Below are 17,301 nucleotides of genomic sequence, written 5' to 3'. Positions count from 1 at the left end.
AGGACTTGGGGCACAAAGTACAACACTTGGCACTTACTGGCTGGGTGAACCTGGGCAATTTTATTACTTCATCCCTGAACCTCAGTTTCCTCATCTATAAGATGGGGATAATAGCACCTATTTCATAATTATTAAGATTAAATACATTAATGCAGGGGCAACACATTAGTATGTACGTGGTACATACTAAGCACTCAAGACATTTAGGTATTATTTATATATGCTGATGTCTTCAAACAGGGATGGAATGCTTAATACAGAAAATAGGAAGTGTGAGCCACTCACATGTTCTCTTGACTTCTGAAACATGAGCTTCCCTGACCTCAGTTCATCCAAGCACATGGGCAAAGTTTTCCTTAATCTCTGCAGAGGTTTGACTCAAGACAACTGTAAAATGGCTTTCATTTGCACAACTGAATAATAAAAGCAATTCTGGCTGTTTTGAAGGACAAGACAGTAGAGTTTAATCTTCAAATTTGATGGACTTGGAAGCATTTCTGTCAATATAAAAGATTTTGTCTGGGGTGGTGGAGAAGCCAAGGCCAGCGCCACGGCTGTACTTCCAGCTCATGGCCCGGTCGTAGTCCTGCTGGAGGTTCTGCCGCAGAGTGTCGGCCGCCTTCTTGTTGAGAGCCATGTTGGGCCTTCTGGTCATGTTAGGGGGGCGGCTGAATGAAGGTGACACATTTTTAAAGCCACCCATAAGTTTGAGAAATTTCAGTTTCTGTTCCTCGTTTTCAAAACCAGCAGTATCCCACTGGCCAAACTGAGTTCCCTGTGTTAAAAGAAAAAGGTGGTCATTTTCCTGGTTTCCAAAGCCCCATCCTTTCCCCAAGCCCAGCCTCAACAAGGAGGATCCAGCTGATTAAATGCTCACTGTGGCACAGTGCTCACAAGCACATCAACAGACTATATTTTTCATTCTAACAAGAGCCGTGTAAGGAATACTGTATTTATTTTCATTTTACTGCTAAGGAAATGAAGGTATGAAGACTAACTGGGGGCACAAGCCTAATCAATGACCCTGCCAGAATTCCATCTCAGGTCTGGCCAACACCAGGGCCCACCTTTAAACACGGAGCTGCCTATTTGCTTCATTCCTCCCCTAACTCATGGCAAAGAGTATGGCACACCTCACCTCACCTCCAACCACTTCACCTCCCAGCTGGCCACTCTGCCCTCAGGTTGCTGTCAGTTGGAGGGAAGAGGAGAGCAAGTGGGAATCTGAAACGCACATTGCTTCCCACGAGCACTGCGCTTTATAGTGGGGGGTGGAGGCCCAGGGGGGTAAAGGGTCACACAGCCAAGCCAGAGGCTGAGCTAGTCCAGGACTAAGGGGGTCCCAATTCATGTCCAGAGTACTCTACCACCTATACATGAGTCACCCATGTTCAAGAAAATGCAAGACAGCTCCTAAGAGCGGCTGCAGAAGAAAAGACCCCTTTCCTTCTCACACCTGTGAGACAGCAAGAAACCCAGCTCAAGAAAATTATGACTTTGAAGTCACACAGACCCAGGGATCAAGCCCGCCCTGGCTGACTCTGTTCAAATCACCTAACCTCTCTGAGCCTCAATATCCTCATCTACAATACAGAACTGTAATACACCTCTCACAGGGCTTTAACTACTGATCAAATCAGGTTTTTACACCAGCAACCCAGAGCACAATGCTTGGCATACTTTAAGTTCTCAATAACTGGTCATTCTCCCCACCCCACCCCGACTGCTGACCTCCATGCTGCCTGGGAACTTTCCACTTGCAAGACAAATGCCAGCCTAGCACTTATTTCTAGATCAGTTTTGGGAGAATACTAAAAACCAATCGTTGTTACACTTGCCCTGAGTGAATCAGTGATGAATTCTTCCAGTTTCATAGCGGCCCAGATGGAGGCATAATTAACAGCTTCCCAGGCCTACAATTTCTAGAATGAGAAACCACCTCTGACAGCCCTGCACTGGGTCTGAGGAAACTAGCTCTTCCAAGGGCTGCTGACCGACTCAAAGGGGCCCTCCCACAGGGGCCTACAGCCAGTCTGGAATCCTCACCACAGGCCTCACCTGTCAAGTGTCCCCAGGTCCTGGGAGGCAATGCCACCTAAAGTGTCCCCAGCAGATGCCAGCCCCTGTGCCCTAGGATCCCCATCAGGTCCTTCTAGGTACCGCCTCTGGGGCCACTAGCTGCCCTGTTTCTTGCCTTCCTCAACTCAATAAGGATGTTCTATCAGCTCTGCTCAGCTCAAGAGGATGGAAAGAGTGGAGACACCCAGAGGGAAGATACATAACAAAGGCCCTCTCCATATCCCACTGGGAGAGAGTACAAGTCCCATTTTACAGATGTGGAAACCGAGGCTCCAAAAGGGGAAGTTGCTTCCCTAGAGTCTCACAACGAGAAAGTGAAAGAGCCAGAAATTGAACTCAGGTCTTTGGATCCAAATTAATTGTTCTTTCCTGTGTTAAACTGTGAAGGCTTAAGACAGGGCAGGAAAGCAAGCCTTCCTTGTCATCTAGATCCTTCTTTCCCTCTCCCCAATCCAATTAACTATTAGCAAGTCTTGTTGGATTGTGAAGCTGTCTCTTCTCTCTGTCCTCTGCCACCATCCCAGTCCTCAGGCCTGCAGGCCGAGCCTCCTAACCAGCTCCCCACTTCCCCTACACACATGCCCTCCAGGAGCTCTCACTGCACCTAGAGTCTCCGTACAAGCTTCCGGCCACAGCTGTCGAGGTTGGCCTGGTGTAGGCCTGCCCACAGCCCCTCTCACCCTGCTTCAGCCTGACTTCGTGTCCTCGCGCAGTACTCCCTCCTGTCCCATCTCCTCAGGCCTGGTTTGGAATCTCCCATTCCAACTGGACCTTGAAGGCAGTCCTGAGAGAGGCCTGCCACAACATAGCTCTTGCCTCTGCCACCTACCCTGGTCCAAGAAGCCTTCTGAGGTCACTATCCACTGCTGGAAAGCGCTTATCACATGCCCTCAGAGACCAATGTGTGGGACATCCCATCCATCCAGAGCTGGAGACAAAGGTTCAGGATGCTTCTCTGGCTTGGCCAGCTCTCTAGGAGGTAGGCAAGCACCCCTTCAGAAGGAGGAAAGTTAGCTCAAGACAAGCTTTGCAGTCAAGAGAGCCCAACGGCAGACTGGGACAGCCTCTGGGGCCTGGACTCCCATGGTCTTGTCTCCCATCACTCTGCTGCTCATGCCACAAGGTGAGGAAGGAGGAGTCAGGATGCCGGGGTATGTCACCCAGCAGAGCCAAAGCACTGAACTTACTGTCCACTTCCTTGGTTCAGAAGCTTCCGTTTTGCCCGACTCACGATCAATCTCTTCTTGCAAGGCCTTTCGCCTCACCTGAGCAAGGGAGAGCAAAGAAAAGAGGGAAATGGGACACAGAAGTTTTCCTTTGAGCTTAAAACAGAGCACAGAGATAGGGCAGGAGGACAGGACGGTGGCAAGAGGGAGAGGAGCTTTCCTCTGCTGCAAATTGGGGCAGGCATTTGTCGGGAACAATCTTCTAAGCATCCCAAGGCTGCAATCCCTTGACCTAAAATGGGCAGCCTCATTTATTCTTTTTTTTTGCCATTCTTTAAGAATGAACTTTCCTATAAACTGAGCCTTATCCACCTTCAGCAGAACATTTTTGTCTGTAACAGCCATAGTGGGTGGAAACTTCCCCAAAGCACACTGTCTGAAGCCCTGCCTTCCTATACAGAAGATACAGTAGTTAACTTTCGGGATAGCATTGTTTTCTAGAAAGAACACTGGAGTGAGGCAAAGGCTAGTATGAAACTTAGCACTTAGATAAGTCATTTAACCTTTTTGTACTTAGATTCATTCATCTGCAAATAGAAATATCAGCTACCTTGGAGGATAAATGGCAGAAACAGAATTGTGCTATGATGTATAATAAATATATATTTGGTTGTCATCCTAGTTTCTGCAGAGAACTCCTAAACCCCTTGGGATTTCCAAAGTGAGGAGAGCAATCAAGGTGTCTTATGCTATGTAAATGAGGAGAACTAACGAAGAAAAGCACCTGAGGATGGAGGCTGGTTGTCAGGTGAACCAACCCCATGACCATAGGGGGTTGGAACTTGCAGTCCCCCCTCCAAACTCCAGGGAGGGAAGAGGGCCTGGAAGCTGAATCAATTACCAAATGGTCAATGATTTAATCAATTGCACCTATGTAATGAAGCCTCCATAAACCTCCCAAAAGAGCAGGATGTTCAGAAAGCTTCTGGGTTGGTGGAAAACATGGAGATTTGTAAAGAGTGGTATACTTGGAGAGGGCATGAAATTTTAGTGCCATTTCCCCATACCTTGCCATATGTATCACTACCATCTGGCTTTTCTTGATTTGTATCCTTTTATTATAAACCAACAGTCTAGTAAGTGAAATGATTCGGAGTTCTGTGAACTGCTCTAGCAAATTAATAGAACCCAAGGAGGGAGTCATCAGAACCTCCCATCTATAGCAGGCTGCCGAGGGGTGGTAGTAGCCTGGTGAGACTGAGTCCTTAACCTGTGGGATGTGACACTATCTCCATATATATTGTGTCAGATTGGAGTTGAATTGTAGGACACCCAGCTGGTGTCCAAGAATTGCTGGTGTCGGAGAACCTCCCTGCCCAACATTAAATTGTTGGGTGCAGAATGTTAAGAACCTAATAGAGTGTCTGGTACACAGCAGGTACATCTTATGCAATGCTGCTAGCATGGCTCAAGGCCACCATCAGCATACTAATGACCCTGCTGTTTGATATAAAAGCTTCCAGGACCAATATCCCTGACAAACAGGTCAAAAGTCCTCAACAAAATGTCAGCAAACTGAATTCAACAATACATTAAGAGAATCATTCACCATGATCAAGCAGGATTTATCTCAGGGATGCAAGGATGGTTTAATATCCATCCTTGATATACCATATTAACAAAATGAAAAATAAAAATCATACTCATCTCAATACATGCAGAAAAAGCATTTGATAAAATTCAACATCAATTCATGGTAACAAATGTCAATAAAGTCGATACAGAGGGAACATACCTCAACATGATAAAGGCCACATAGTTAACATCATACTCAATGGTGAAAAGCTTCAAGTTTTTCCTCTAAGATTAGAAACAAAACAAGGATGTCTACTCTCATCACTTTTATTCAACACAGTACTGAAGTCTCGGGCCCATAGACAAGAAAAAGAAACAAAAGTGATCCAAACTGGAATGGAACAAATGAAACTGCCACTACTTGCAGATGACATGATAATCTATATAGAAAACCCTAAAGACTCCACCAAAAAACTATTACAACTAATAAATGAATTCAGTAAAAGTTGCAGGATATAAAAACAATATACAGGAATCTGTTCCATTTCTATACACTAAAAACGAACGACTGAAAAGAAAAATTAAGAAAACACTCCCAGTTACAACTGCATCAAAAATAATAAAACACCTAGGAATAAATTTAAGGAGGTGAAAGAGCTATACTCTGAAAATTTTAAGACATGGATGACAGAAACTTGAAGATGACATAAATAAATGGAAGGATATACCATGCTCATGGATTGGAAGAATTAACATTGTTAAAATGTCCATATTATCCAAAGCAATCTACAGATTCAATGCAATCCCTATCAAAAAACCAATAGCATGTTTCACAGAACTGGAATGAACAATCCTAAAATTCATATGGAATCACAAAAGATGCTGAATAGCCAAAGTAACCCTGAGAGAGAAAAACAAAGCTGGAGGTAGCACAATCCCATATATCAAACTATACTACAAAGTAGCAGTAATCAAAATAGCATAGTATTGGCACAAAACCAGAGATCAATGGAAGAGAAGCCAGAAATAACTTATAGGTCAATTAATCTATGACAAAGCATCCAAGGATCTAACAATGTGGGAAAGACAGTCTCTTTAATAAATGGTGTTGGGAAAACTGGACAGCTACATGCAGAAGAATGAACTGGACCACTTTCTCAGACCATACACAAAGATAAATTCAAAATAGATTAAAGACTTAAATGTGAAACCTGAAACCATAGGACCCCTAAAAGAAAACAAAGGCAAAAAATTCTTGGTAATATTTTTCTGGATCTGTATCCTTAGGCAAGGGCAATAAAAACAATTAGAACTACAACAAACTAACAAAAAGGCAACCTACTAAATGGGAGAAGATACAGCTGACCCTTGAACAAGTGGGGATTGGGGCACTGGCCCCCTGCACAATTGAAAATCCACATATAAATTCTGACTCCCCCAAAATTTAACTGTTAGTAGCCTACTGTTGACTGGAAGTTTTACCAGTAATATAAACAGCTGATTAACACAGATTCTGTATGTTATATGTATTACATACTATAATCTTACAATAAAGCTAAAGATGTAATTAAGAAAATCAAAGGAAAAAGTACATTTACAGCACTGTATTGAAAAAATTCGTGTATTCATGTACTCGTGCAATTCAAACCCATGTTGTTCAAGGATCAACTAATTTGCAAGGATAAACATATCTGCAAATACTATATTCGATAAGGGCTTTATATCCAAAATATATGAAGAACTCATACATGGGGCGCCTGGGTGGCTCAGTTGGTTAAGCGTTTGATTCTTGGTTTCAGCTCAGGTCATGATCCTGCAATTCATGAGATCAAGCTCCAAGTTGGGCTGCGTGCCGATAATGGGGAACCTGCTTGGGATTCTTCCTCTCCCTCTCTCTCCCTCTCTCTCCCTCTCTCTCCCTCCCTCCCTCCCTCTCTCTCTCTCTCTCTCTCTCTCTCTCTCTCTCTCTGCCCCTTCCCTGCTTGCATGGGCATGCTGTCTCTCTCAAAATAAATAAACTTAAAAATCAACTAGAAAATGGGCAGAGGACCTGAATAGACATTTTTACAAAGACATACAAATGGCCAAAACATGAACAGATGTTCAACATCATCAGGAAAATGCACATCAAAATCATAACAAGGTATGTCAAGCCAGTCAGAATGGCTAGTATCAGAGACTGGAGGTAACAAGTGTTGGTGAGGATGCAGAGAAAAGGGAACCCTTGTGCACTGTTGGTGGGAATGCAAAGTGGTGCAACCAGTATAAAAAAATAGTATGGAATTTCCTCAAAAAATTAAAAATAGAGGGCGCCTGGGTGGCGCAGTCGGTTAAGCGTCCGACTTCAGCCAGGTCACGATCTCGTGGTCCGTGAGTTCGAGCCCCGCGTCAGGCTCCGGGCTGATGGCTCGGAGCCTGGAGCCTGTTTCCGATTCTGTGTCTCCCTCTCTCCCTGCCCCTCCCCCGTTCATGCTATGTCTCTCTCTGTCCCAAAAATAAATAAAAAACGTTGAAAAAAAAAATTTAAAAAAAAAAAATTAAAAATAGAAATATGATACAAGCCAGTAATTCCACTTCTGGGTATTCACCCAAAGAAAAGGAAAACACTTAATTTGAAAATATATATGCACCCCTATGTTTATCCCAGCATTATTTACAATTGTCAAGATATGGATGCATCCTATGTGTTCACTGATAAATGAATGGAAAAAGTTGTGGTGTGTGCGCGCGCACAAACATGCATGTGCGTGCGCGCGCGCACACACACACACACACAATGGAATATTACTCAACAGTGGAAAAGAATGAAATCTTGCCAGTTTGCGACAATGTGGATGGACCTACAGGGTATTATGCTAAGTGAAATAATTGAGACAGAAAAAAGACAAATACCATATAATTTCACTTATATGTGCAATCTGGAAAACAAAACAAAACAAATGACTCATAAAAACAGACAACTAGTGGTTGCCAGAATGGAGGGGTATAGGAGGCTGGGCGAAACAGATAAAGGAGATTAGGAAGTACAAACGCGTAAGTAAGTCACAGGGATGTACAGTACAGCATAGGGAATACAGTCAGTAATCTTGTAATACCTTCGTATAGGTGACAGATGGTAGCTACACTTACTGTGGTGAGCATAGATTAAAGGATGTAATTGTTGAATCACTAGGCTGTACACCTGAAATATAATATGGTATGTCAGCTGTACTTCAATTAGGAAAAAAAGCATCCAGGGTCTCCTTCTCCCTCATAAGGGTTCAGGTATAACTTTGACCCAATTTGTGCCCTTTCCTCCTCCCTTCTAATCTGCCACAGGCTGCGAGACAAAGTGACCACTTATGTAAGTTGAAAACTATATAAAACAAAGTGACAACTGTAAAAATGACAGAAAAAATGATAACATATTCCTATAGTGGAGCCATGCTCCAGATGCAGAGTGATACAGATGTGCCTAAGACAAAATGAAATTCAATTCATCAGTTAAATGATAAAAATTAAGAGAATGGTCTACATAACGTAGCATGATTAGACAGTGCTTTAAAATTACACATAGTTACAAAGGAAAAATCTAGAAAAATATAGTAACAAAGGGTTAACAGTGAGTGACCATTATTAGGTGATAGGATTTCAGGTCGCATTTTTTTTTTTAGGTTGCAATGTTTTAACATAGTGAACTTTCAGCATTTACAGGGCAAAAAGGCAGAGGTAAAATAGAAAGCTTCACTTACGTTGAGGTAATCTGTCACCCATAACAGTTAAAAGTTTCCTTAAAAATTGTAAACAGTAGGCACAAGTCAGCAGCAAAGGGGCTGCTGGTGGGCATCGCCCATAAGAAGTACATGGGCATGAGGACTCTCAGAGTTCTAGCAGCTTGCTGCATCCTGAGCCGGGGAGGATACCTGCGAAAGGAACTGAGGGAAGGGGCCCAGAGCCCAGAGAGGCAGGGCCCCCCCGCCTCTGTCCTCTCGGTCCTCATTACAGTTAGCCCTGACCCTGGGGAGCCGCATGACTATGACCTGCAAAAGGCTGGGGAGCTCCCATTTCTAAGGGGTTTGTGCTTTGTGCCAGGCCGTGGTCTGGGCTCTGTCAGCATCCCCTTACTGATCTGCATGGTCCTACTTCCGATGCCCCTGCCTCCAGGGAGAGTTCCTTAGCACTCCAAAGGCATTAGGTTTGGAAATTCTGTGACATCTTCTAGGCTCCCACATACTCAGCTCACTTCCCAGTAGTCACTGGTTTCTTTCTCTCCTGGAGTAGAAGGGCCACGAGACAGGGGTCATCCCTGCATCACACCCTGTTGCTTCTCTCCAGCAGTTACTTGCTGACAAAGCGTGAGGATGTGGTCAGGGTAATGGGTGCCCCTTATTAAGCAGATATAAGACAGGTCCCTGCTGATTGCCTCACAAACATGACTGCGTCTGGTCTTCACAGCCACCTACACGAGAGGGTCAGTAAGGTCAGTGACTGCCCAAGGATGTTAGTAATGGTCCAAAGCCAAGCCTCTGCTGTTACCACTGTCCTGCCTGGCCTCATTTGGTCCAGGATCATACAAAGACCCCAATTCCAGAAAGTCATGCTCCTTTATAGGATACATCTACCTACAGATCCAGGCACGCCAGAAGCAGAAGCTGAGCCACAACAGAGTAACTTCTCTAAGTGCTCCTGAATTGAGGACAGGAGGTGGCAATGCACGGGCCTGGCTGAGCACATGTTCCCTGCCCTGGCTACAGTTCCTGGAGTCATACTCCTGTCTCTCCTGCAGCAATTATAAGGGAAACACTCAGCCTGAGATTCTCAATGATCAGACAGCCCCTCAGCCAAAGCTGTGGTAGTGAAAGGGTCTCCCAGCATCAAGTGGGGAAGGCCACAAGTTCCCTGCCACTTGAGGTGTTCCAGAGCTGGCTGGTGGCTTTTGGGTTCCTTGACACCTCTGGGACCAGGATCTTGTTGCCCAGGAGGAGACAAATGTGTGCCTGGTGGGTGGCAAGACATCTGGGAGGGGGATGAGGACCTGGACCGTACCTGGTCTATGTGCGCCTCATCCATGTTGCCTTTCTTTTCCAACACCACCTCTAAGTCTGTGTCAGGCTCCTGCACAAAAGGGCAAAGGGAGGAAGAGTCAAGCATACGATGGCCTCTGCCCCAGCAGCCCAGCAGGATGAGATAATGATAATCCAGAGAAGTCCCAAGACTGCAGCACCACCTCAACCCCTGCCACCAACAGAACTTCTGACATCCTGTCTTCCACATTTCTGATTCTCCCCTCAAGACAACAGCACTGACCTAACATATGAAGAAACTAAGAGAGGTGACAGGACCATCATGAAGTAACCCCCACAGCTCAGGGACAGAACTGACACAGGACTCCTAAGGCTTGGCACACCTTTCCTGCCACAGACATCATCTTATCTCCCATGGCACCACACCAGCAAGAGAGAGGCCAAGGGCCCTGCTGATGGGGGTGGAGGGACAGACTGGCAGGGGACAGGTAAGCCTGGGGCCCTGATTGGGGTGAGGGTGGGCAGGGCGGGGACCCTGCCAGCAAACCTAAATCCAGTTCTCTCCTCCAGTGCCCACCCCCACTCCAGTCCTAGTCATTGCCTTCCCTCCTACCTGAACAACACAACAGTCTCTAACTCCTGCTTCCTCACCCCCTTCCACCCCAACCCTGCTCCATTATGCACAACAACTAGGGTGAGCTTTAAAAACTCAACTGGAGGGGCACCTGGCTGGCTCAGTCAGTAGAGCATTACAACTCTTGATCTCGCAGTTGAAGGTTCAAGCCTTACATTGGGTACAAAAATTACTTAAAACAAAATCTCAGGGCCTGGTGGCTCAGTTGGTTGAACATCTGACTCCTGATTTCAGCTCAGGTCATGATCTCGTGGTTCATGAGTTGGAGCCCCAAGTCAGGCTCTGCAAAGTCAGTGCAGAGCCTGCTTGGGGTCCTCACTCTCTCTCTCTCTCTCTCAAAATAAATAAATAAACTTAAAAAAAGAAAAAGGTAAATAAAATAAAATCTTAAAAAAAAACTCAACCGGATCATATCATATATACACCTTAAACTTGCACCATGTTATATGTCAATTATATCTCAATTAAAAAAATAAAAATTTTAAAAATCAGATCACATCACCCCACTACTCCCCAAAACTCTCCAGGGGCTCTTATCCTATTTACACAAAAATCTAGACTCCTGTGGCCTCTATGGTCTCTATTCCTTGGCCCCTCCCAAACTCCCAGCTTCTACTACCCCAGTCTCTGCTCCTTCCAGGGCCTCTGCAGTGTTGCTCCCTCTGCATGACCCACAGCCAACAGCCCTCACACAACTCAGCTCCCATGTGGTGTCCTCACTGGGCCTGCCCTGGGCATGTTTGCATGTGTCAAACTTGCTCACTGACCTTAGCTCCCATGGGACCCTCTAAAAGTGAGACCCCAGGCCACTTTCCCTGATCCTTTGGTCATGACAACTGCCATCTTTTCGCAGCCTTACTTTAAATGTGCTCTGCGCGGCACCCAGCATCACATGTGATGATCCTTGGAAGGCTCTGTTTACTCACATCACCCATCCAGACCCTGAAGATGTGTGCATTTCCGACTCAGAGGGCTGTCCGAGGCAGCAGAGCCCCCACAGCAGGAGATGTTAAATAGAGGGGACCAACCTCCTTTCACTGAACTCTGGAAAGAAGGGATTCTGATGGGGGTTGGGCTCCCAGCCTCTGGGGTTCCTCTTGGCCCCAAGAGCTTCTGAATGAAAGAGACCAGTGAAATAAGTCTAATGGACTAGGACAAAACTGGGAAAAATCCAGAAACCAGAACTGCCTTTTGTAGGCCCTGAAAAGGAGGCCGCCCCTGCCCTCCTCAACCCTATCAAGCTGAGCTGAGGGTGCCCAGACACTTCCTGATGACCTTGCTCCAGGGGGCTCATCCTTCAGTTGGTATTAATGGAGCCCCCTCCAGTGCCAGGGCCATCCTTCAGTAACAACTCCATACACGTTAGCCATCATTCTTACTTGAGGACCACAGGGCAGTGGCTGGTCTGAGCTTACCTAGCTGGTCGGTGCAGAACTGGGAAGAGAACTCAGGGCTTGTTCTAATAGAAGACAGTCACTTCTTGGGCTCTAATGGCTCTACCATCTATGGGAAGTTACAGGGCAGCTTCTGAGAAAGGATGAAACCTCCAGTTCCAAAGCCAGACTGGGCTGCAAGCCCACCCTGACAGGTAGATGATCCTGATCAAGGTATTTAACTCCTCCCTTAGTATCCTTGTCTGTTAAATGAGGATAACGACAGCAGCCATTTCACCAGACTGATGTGAGGATTAAACGGGTTAATACATGGGGAGCGTTAGCCTACCGCCAGGCACACAGTAAGTGTTCAACATCAGCCTTGGCTACCCCAACAGGCCAGACATCTGCTTGGAGTAGGACACATACCATCTCATTTCCCCCTGCACATCCACTCATTCCAAAAACAGGAATGAAGGTGTGGTCCTGACACAAATAGAGGCAGATGTGGACCTGTGGAGTCCAAGTGCTCTGGCTCATCTCCTCCCTTCTCTCCCCCACTCAAGGAAGCCTGTCAGGATGGAGACAACGTATCTCTGTTGTCTTCGCCAGACCATCAACTATTCTCTTCCTCCGGGTAATTAGGATTGGGTTTTCCTCCCAGGAATTGTCTTCCCCCCCAACCTCCAACAGTGGGGTTCAGTGGGACTAATACCCTAGTTCCCTCCCCCCAGCTTCAGATCAGGGCTTCCAGCTTGGGTGATCACCTGAGGCATGTGACAGCAGCCCTGAGAATTTTCTTAAAATCGTTTCAGAGGGGCTACAGTTCTCCCTTTGGGGGTAGCCTAACTACTAGGATGAAATCCTGGAACTGCTGAGACTGTCTTGCTATGGGTAGGAGGTGGGAGGTGCCTGTCTGTGACTAAAACCCACTAGAAGAAAAAAATACAAAGCCCAGAGCTGCAGAAAGCCACGCAGGCATCTCCCGTAATCCAAACCTATTTGATCTCTAAATCATGTAAACGGAGCACAGAAAATAAACTCAGATAGGCTTGGACACCATGTTATCTCAAACTATTTGGTTCCTGAGTTTTGGACAGCAAGTGGCAAGAGTTCAGAAAGAGAGTGATTCATCTGAAAAATTTATATCTATTCAGACCCTAAGTGAAGATAGTGAGAAATTGGGTAAAGTTTCAATAGCAAGGGATACCTTTATTACTGAGAATAGAGCATGAGTACCTGGATCCAGCCATACCTGAAACTAAATAGCTTTTAACCTTTCCAGTTACATATCTCAACAAATACCCTTTTCTGGCTGAAGTCAGTTCAATCAGGGTTCTGGCAGCTACAAGGGGGAGTGCCTGTGTATGAATGCACACACACACTCCCCACTTCCACCCTTATTCACCCAAGCAGAGTCTACTTCTGAAGAAAATCTTACCTCTTTACAAGGCTCTCCTGCTACTCTGCTCTCTTTCTCCTTCTTCTTTTTATTCCTCCTCAGAGCTGGCTCCTCAATGCCTGGCTGCTCTGCCTTTTTCTTGGCCTTCATTTTCTTTTTTGCAAGGGACTTGGGGTTATGTTCTATTGGGATGTATTCTGGAGCCTCAACTTTGACTGGCTTCTTACTTCCTTTCCTGGGGATGCCCTCAATGGACTTGGAGAGCTCAAGGTGCCCTAGGGAGGTGTCTCCCTTCTGGTGGATTTTCTTTTTCTTCTTCATCTTCACATTGTGCTCCCTGGGGCTCTCCTGCTTCCGTTTCCGCCCTGAGGCTGTCTGCTCCTCTCCATCCTTCCCCACCGAGCAAGCATACAGAGAATCCCCAGACTCACAGAACCAAGGGTCCTTGGCTGAAAAGGCTGCAGCCTCCTGGGCCTTTTTCTCCTTCTTGTGTTTTTTGGGCTTCTTGCCGATGCTGGTCACCTCCTCGCCCTGTCTGGGGTCCGGGAAGGTCTTCATTCTCGAGCCAGGGGACATGGCCGGAGGCCATAAGGACTTCCTCTTCTTTTTCTTCTCCCCACCTTGGAACTCAGATGAACCAAGAGCCTGCTTCCTGGGGCTCGGCAACTTCTCTGTCCGTCCGGCACGTAATGTGGTCTCAGGTTCTAAGTGCTGTTCACTGAGGGTGCTATGTCCCTTCTTTTTCTTCTTTTTCTTCACTAGAGGCATCTCAGATGCCTGTCCCAGCACCACACTCTTTGAGGGGGATGTGGCTTTTGTGGGACAGATCTCAGTGAAATAACTGTCACTGTTTAAAACTGAGTATTGAGTCTCTAGTTCTTTGACCACCTTCTTCTTCTTCTTCTTTTTCTCTGGGAGCCCAAGGCCCAAGTCTCCTTTGTGGGTTTTAGTGATCATTCCTGAAAAAAGAAATGGTACACGTTATCCCCTACCAAATCCCCGTGTACAATTCAGTTAGGTAGTACCAAAAGCCACGTTTCTTTTTTTTTTAATGTTTATTTTTGAGACAGAGCATGAAAGGGGGGGCGGGTCAGAGAGAGGGAGACACAGAATCTGAAGCAGGCTCCAGGCTCCGAGCTGTCAGCACAGAGCCCAATGCAGGGCCCGAACCCACGGACCGTGAGATCATGACAAGAGCCAAAGTCGGACACCCAACCGACTGAGCCACCCAGGTGCCCCAAAAGCCATGTTTCTGAGTGGCTAGTCTGAAATGTTAAGGGATGGAAAAATGTGATCAAAGAAGTAGAATGGAGTTTAGACAGGCCCAAGTTCAAATTGAAACTGCTCCCTCACCTTAAGCTAATCATCTAGCCTCCCTGAACATTAATTTCCCCATCTAGAAAATGGGGGTAAATAACACTTCCTTCTCAAAGGGAGAAGTGATCCATGCAAAGTGGTACACTGTTGATTCCTTTTCCTAACCCCCCTTCTCAGATCTCTGAGCCTAGTCACCCATTCCAACAAATTTACTGCCTACCCTGTGCCAGCCAGGGAGGATATAATTGCAGTCAAATCAGACAGACAATTTCTGAAGGGGACAGAAATCCTCAGGTGAACTCTTCCTGCCAATTCCCACCAGAGGCAGTAACTGTGGCACAATTAACTCCTTACCTTGGTTCACCTAAGTAGCTTTTCCTTTGTGTGTGGAAATTAACTTCCCCCACCTGCACGCTGGATGACTTACCCTCCTAATTACCTTCCCATGTGGCTAGTAGTATGAGCAGGAGCAAGATATGGAAGGAGCCCCAGCTAGGACAGACAAGACCTGGGTTCAAATGGTGACTGACACTCTCTTGCCACATAGTGTTGGCTTATCCGGGCCTCAGTTTCCCTATCCATCATCAGGGACTGAACCCGATCAAAGGCTGCCAGAGGGAGAAGGTGTGGGGGCCACACCTTTGCCTGCTTCACTGTTTTTAAATTTTCAAATTACCAATATTTAACAATTGGAGATGACACAGAGCAACCTACAATGTCCAGCTTTTTTGGGCAAATGTCATGTAGGCAACTGTGCGAGGGCCCTCAAGTACACTTCAGCTTCCAGCTAGGCTACTTCTGTCACTCATCACACCCCAGTTCCTATTGCTCCCTGAACTAGGTGACATGGAGACACCCAGGGAATCCAGAAACAAAATATCCCCCAGGTTTGGACAGTGGGAGACATAGTTCAAAAGGCTCTCCATCCTGAAGCTCTCCAGGCTCAGAACCCTGCGGGTGCAGACTGGACTTGACTCACCATTAGCAGCTTCAAGGAGCCAGGCCAGGACCAAACCATGACTCAAATTCATTTGTAACTCATGCCAGGAGCACCTGGAAAGTCAAGGGAACCCTCTCATTCATTCCTATCCTGTTTTCTGCTCTATTCCCAGAGCCTAGTTCTGTACCTGGCACATAGCAGGTGTTCAATAAATACTCACCGAAAAAATGAATGCCAGAGATACAGAGATGAACAAGATAGAACACCTGCTATAGGGGTGTCTGGGTGGCTCAGTCGGTTAAGCATCTGACTTTGGCTCAGGTCATGATTTCACAGTTTGTGGGTTCAAGCCCTGCATCAGGCTCTGTGTGGACAGCTCAGAGTCTGGAGCCTGCTTAGGATTCTGTGTCTCCCTCTCTCTGTCCTCGTCCGCTTGTGCGCACTCGCACACTCTCTCAGAAGTAAAAAAACAAAAAACAAAAACAAACACTTAAAAACTGTTAAAAAAAAACAACAAAACACCTGCTCTCAAGAAGGTGTAGGAGGAAAAGATGTGTGATAATGAAGACACAAGTGATAACATCAAGGTTAGTGGTGAGGTCAGGGCAATGGAGTTAATCTAATCTGACCCATCAGTTGTCAGTAAAGTTTCTAGTACAGAAGTTTCCAGCTTGGGCAACTACAGGACGGTGGTGTTAAATCCTAAGAAAAAGGAACTGAAGGAGGGTGATTAGGGGCTGCAGGAGACAGGCTGGTTTGCATAGATGCCTTGAGATATCCAAAAGGAGACTGTCCAGTGAACAGGTGGATATGTGGGTCTGAGGCTCAGGGGTGATGGGGCTGACATACATAAGAAAAATTTAGAAATGTATGGATGATAACTAAGCCTCAAATACAACGAGCCTAAGACAACACCTTAGGGAAACAGGAGGGCAGAGGAAGAGGGACCTGCAAAGGAAGAGAAGTCGGTGCAAACCTAGAGAGGGTGGAGTCAAGAGAGCGGAGAGCGCCTCAGGTGGGGGAATAGTCAAGAGACCTGTTTAGAACAAAGAAGCCAAAGGGGGGCTGTGGTCAATTTAATCCCCTTAAGCTTCCCTCCTCTTTAGCACTGAATATCTTCCTCTTCAACCCAGCGAGTCCAGATGTATTCACTCTAAGGGAAGAGGATGTTCCTTAGAGTGTCTCCAGCAAAAACCAGCACTTTCTCCAAAAGCGCTTTTAAAATCTCGCGGTAGCCTCCTGAGGACCGGTGTGAAGGCCCCATCGCACAGACTTGCTGAGGCTTCGAGACTTCAATTTACCAGTCCTAGGTCCTAAAGCCAGCAAGTGGCAAAAAAAAGATTCGAACCCAGCCCGCAGAGCCTGTGCTCTGCACAATGAAACCAACACCCCACCACCACGGCAGGTTCACTAGCGGGAAGCAAGGGAGCCGGGAGGCGAAACGGACCCTCTAAGGCCCCGCAGCGCCAAAGCTTCCGCGCGCATACACACGCGCGGAGGGATTACCCGCGATCCTGGCCCCACTCCAAGGCGGGAGAACTTCCAGAAGGCGGCGGCCTCAGGCCGGAGCGAGCGCTGGTGGCTGGTGGTGTGGATTTGGGGTGCAAGTCGCCCGCTTTTCCCTTAGTTTGCCCCGCAAGTCCCCGAGCCCAATCTCCAGACCCCGCGCCTCCCCGCCTGGGCCGCCCCTCAGCACTCACCCTCAGGCCAATCTTCCCCGCCTCCACGTGAAAGCCAGCTCCGCCGCGACCCGGAAGTTAATCTCGAGTCTCTGGCTCGCCCCCGTGAATTCTGGGTCCTTCCGGGTCGCAG

The 17,301-nt window shown here is 46.7% G+C and overlaps 1 protein-coding gene across 6 annotated transcripts; it reads right to left on the bottom strand.

Moving 5' to 3' along the window:
- Window positions 1-41: 41 nt before the first annotated feature.
- On the bottom strand, window positions 42-17,231 carry KNOP1 (lysine rich nucleolar protein 1). Of its 6 annotated transcripts, none has more exons than XM_007087299.3 (5): window positions 17,190-17,231; window positions 13,272-14,191; window positions 9,846-9,914; window positions 3,267-3,344; window positions 42-775 (listed from the first exon to the last, which is right to left on the bottom strand). In XM_007087299.3, the coding sequence occupies exons 2-5, from the start codon at window positions 14,187-14,189 to the stop codon at window positions 464-466; spliced, it is 1,377 nt and encodes a 458-aa protein (XP_007087361.1). In that variant the 5' UTR covers window positions 14,190-14,191; window positions 17,190-17,231; the 3' UTR covers window positions 42-463. The 6 variants fall into 6 exon arrangements, with proteins under 6 accessions (XP_007087361.1, XP_007087362.1, XP_015395366.1 ...); XM_007087300.3 differs by lacking the exon at window positions 17,190-17,231 and adding an exon at window positions 16,996-17,182; XM_015539880.2 differs by lacking the exon at window positions 17,190-17,231 and adding an exon at window positions 15,710-15,773.
- Window positions 17,232-17,301: the final 70 nt, after the last annotated feature.

The sequence above is a fragment of the Panthera tigris genome, chromosome E3, assembly GCF_018350195.1.
Source record: "Panthera tigris isolate Pti1 chromosome E3, P.tigris_Pti1_mat1.1, whole genome shotgun sequence".
Classification (NCBI taxonomy): Eukaryota; Metazoa; Chordata; class Mammalia; order Carnivora; family Felidae; genus Panthera; species Panthera tigris.
The sequence above is the reverse complement of the archived record's forward strand: the minus strand, read 5'-3'. Positions and strand labels throughout refer to the sequence as shown.

What these genes read in the sequence shown, in the direction of transcription:
- KNOP1 (XM_007087299.3), bottom strand. Translation starts at nt 14,189, where the DNA reads ATGATCACTAAAACCCACAAAGGAGACTTGGGCCTTGGGCTCCCAGAG. An exon ending in CAGGAGAGCCTTGTAAAGAG is followed by an intron (nt 9,915 to 13,271) that starts GTAAGATTTTCT and finishes CCTTTTGTGCAG; the next exon opens with GAGCCTGACACAGACTTAGA. An exon ending in ATGAGGCGCACATAGACCAG is followed by an intron (nt 3,345 to 9,845) that starts GTACGGTCCAGG and finishes TCCCTTGCTCAG; the next exon opens with GTGAGGCGAAAGGCCTTGCA.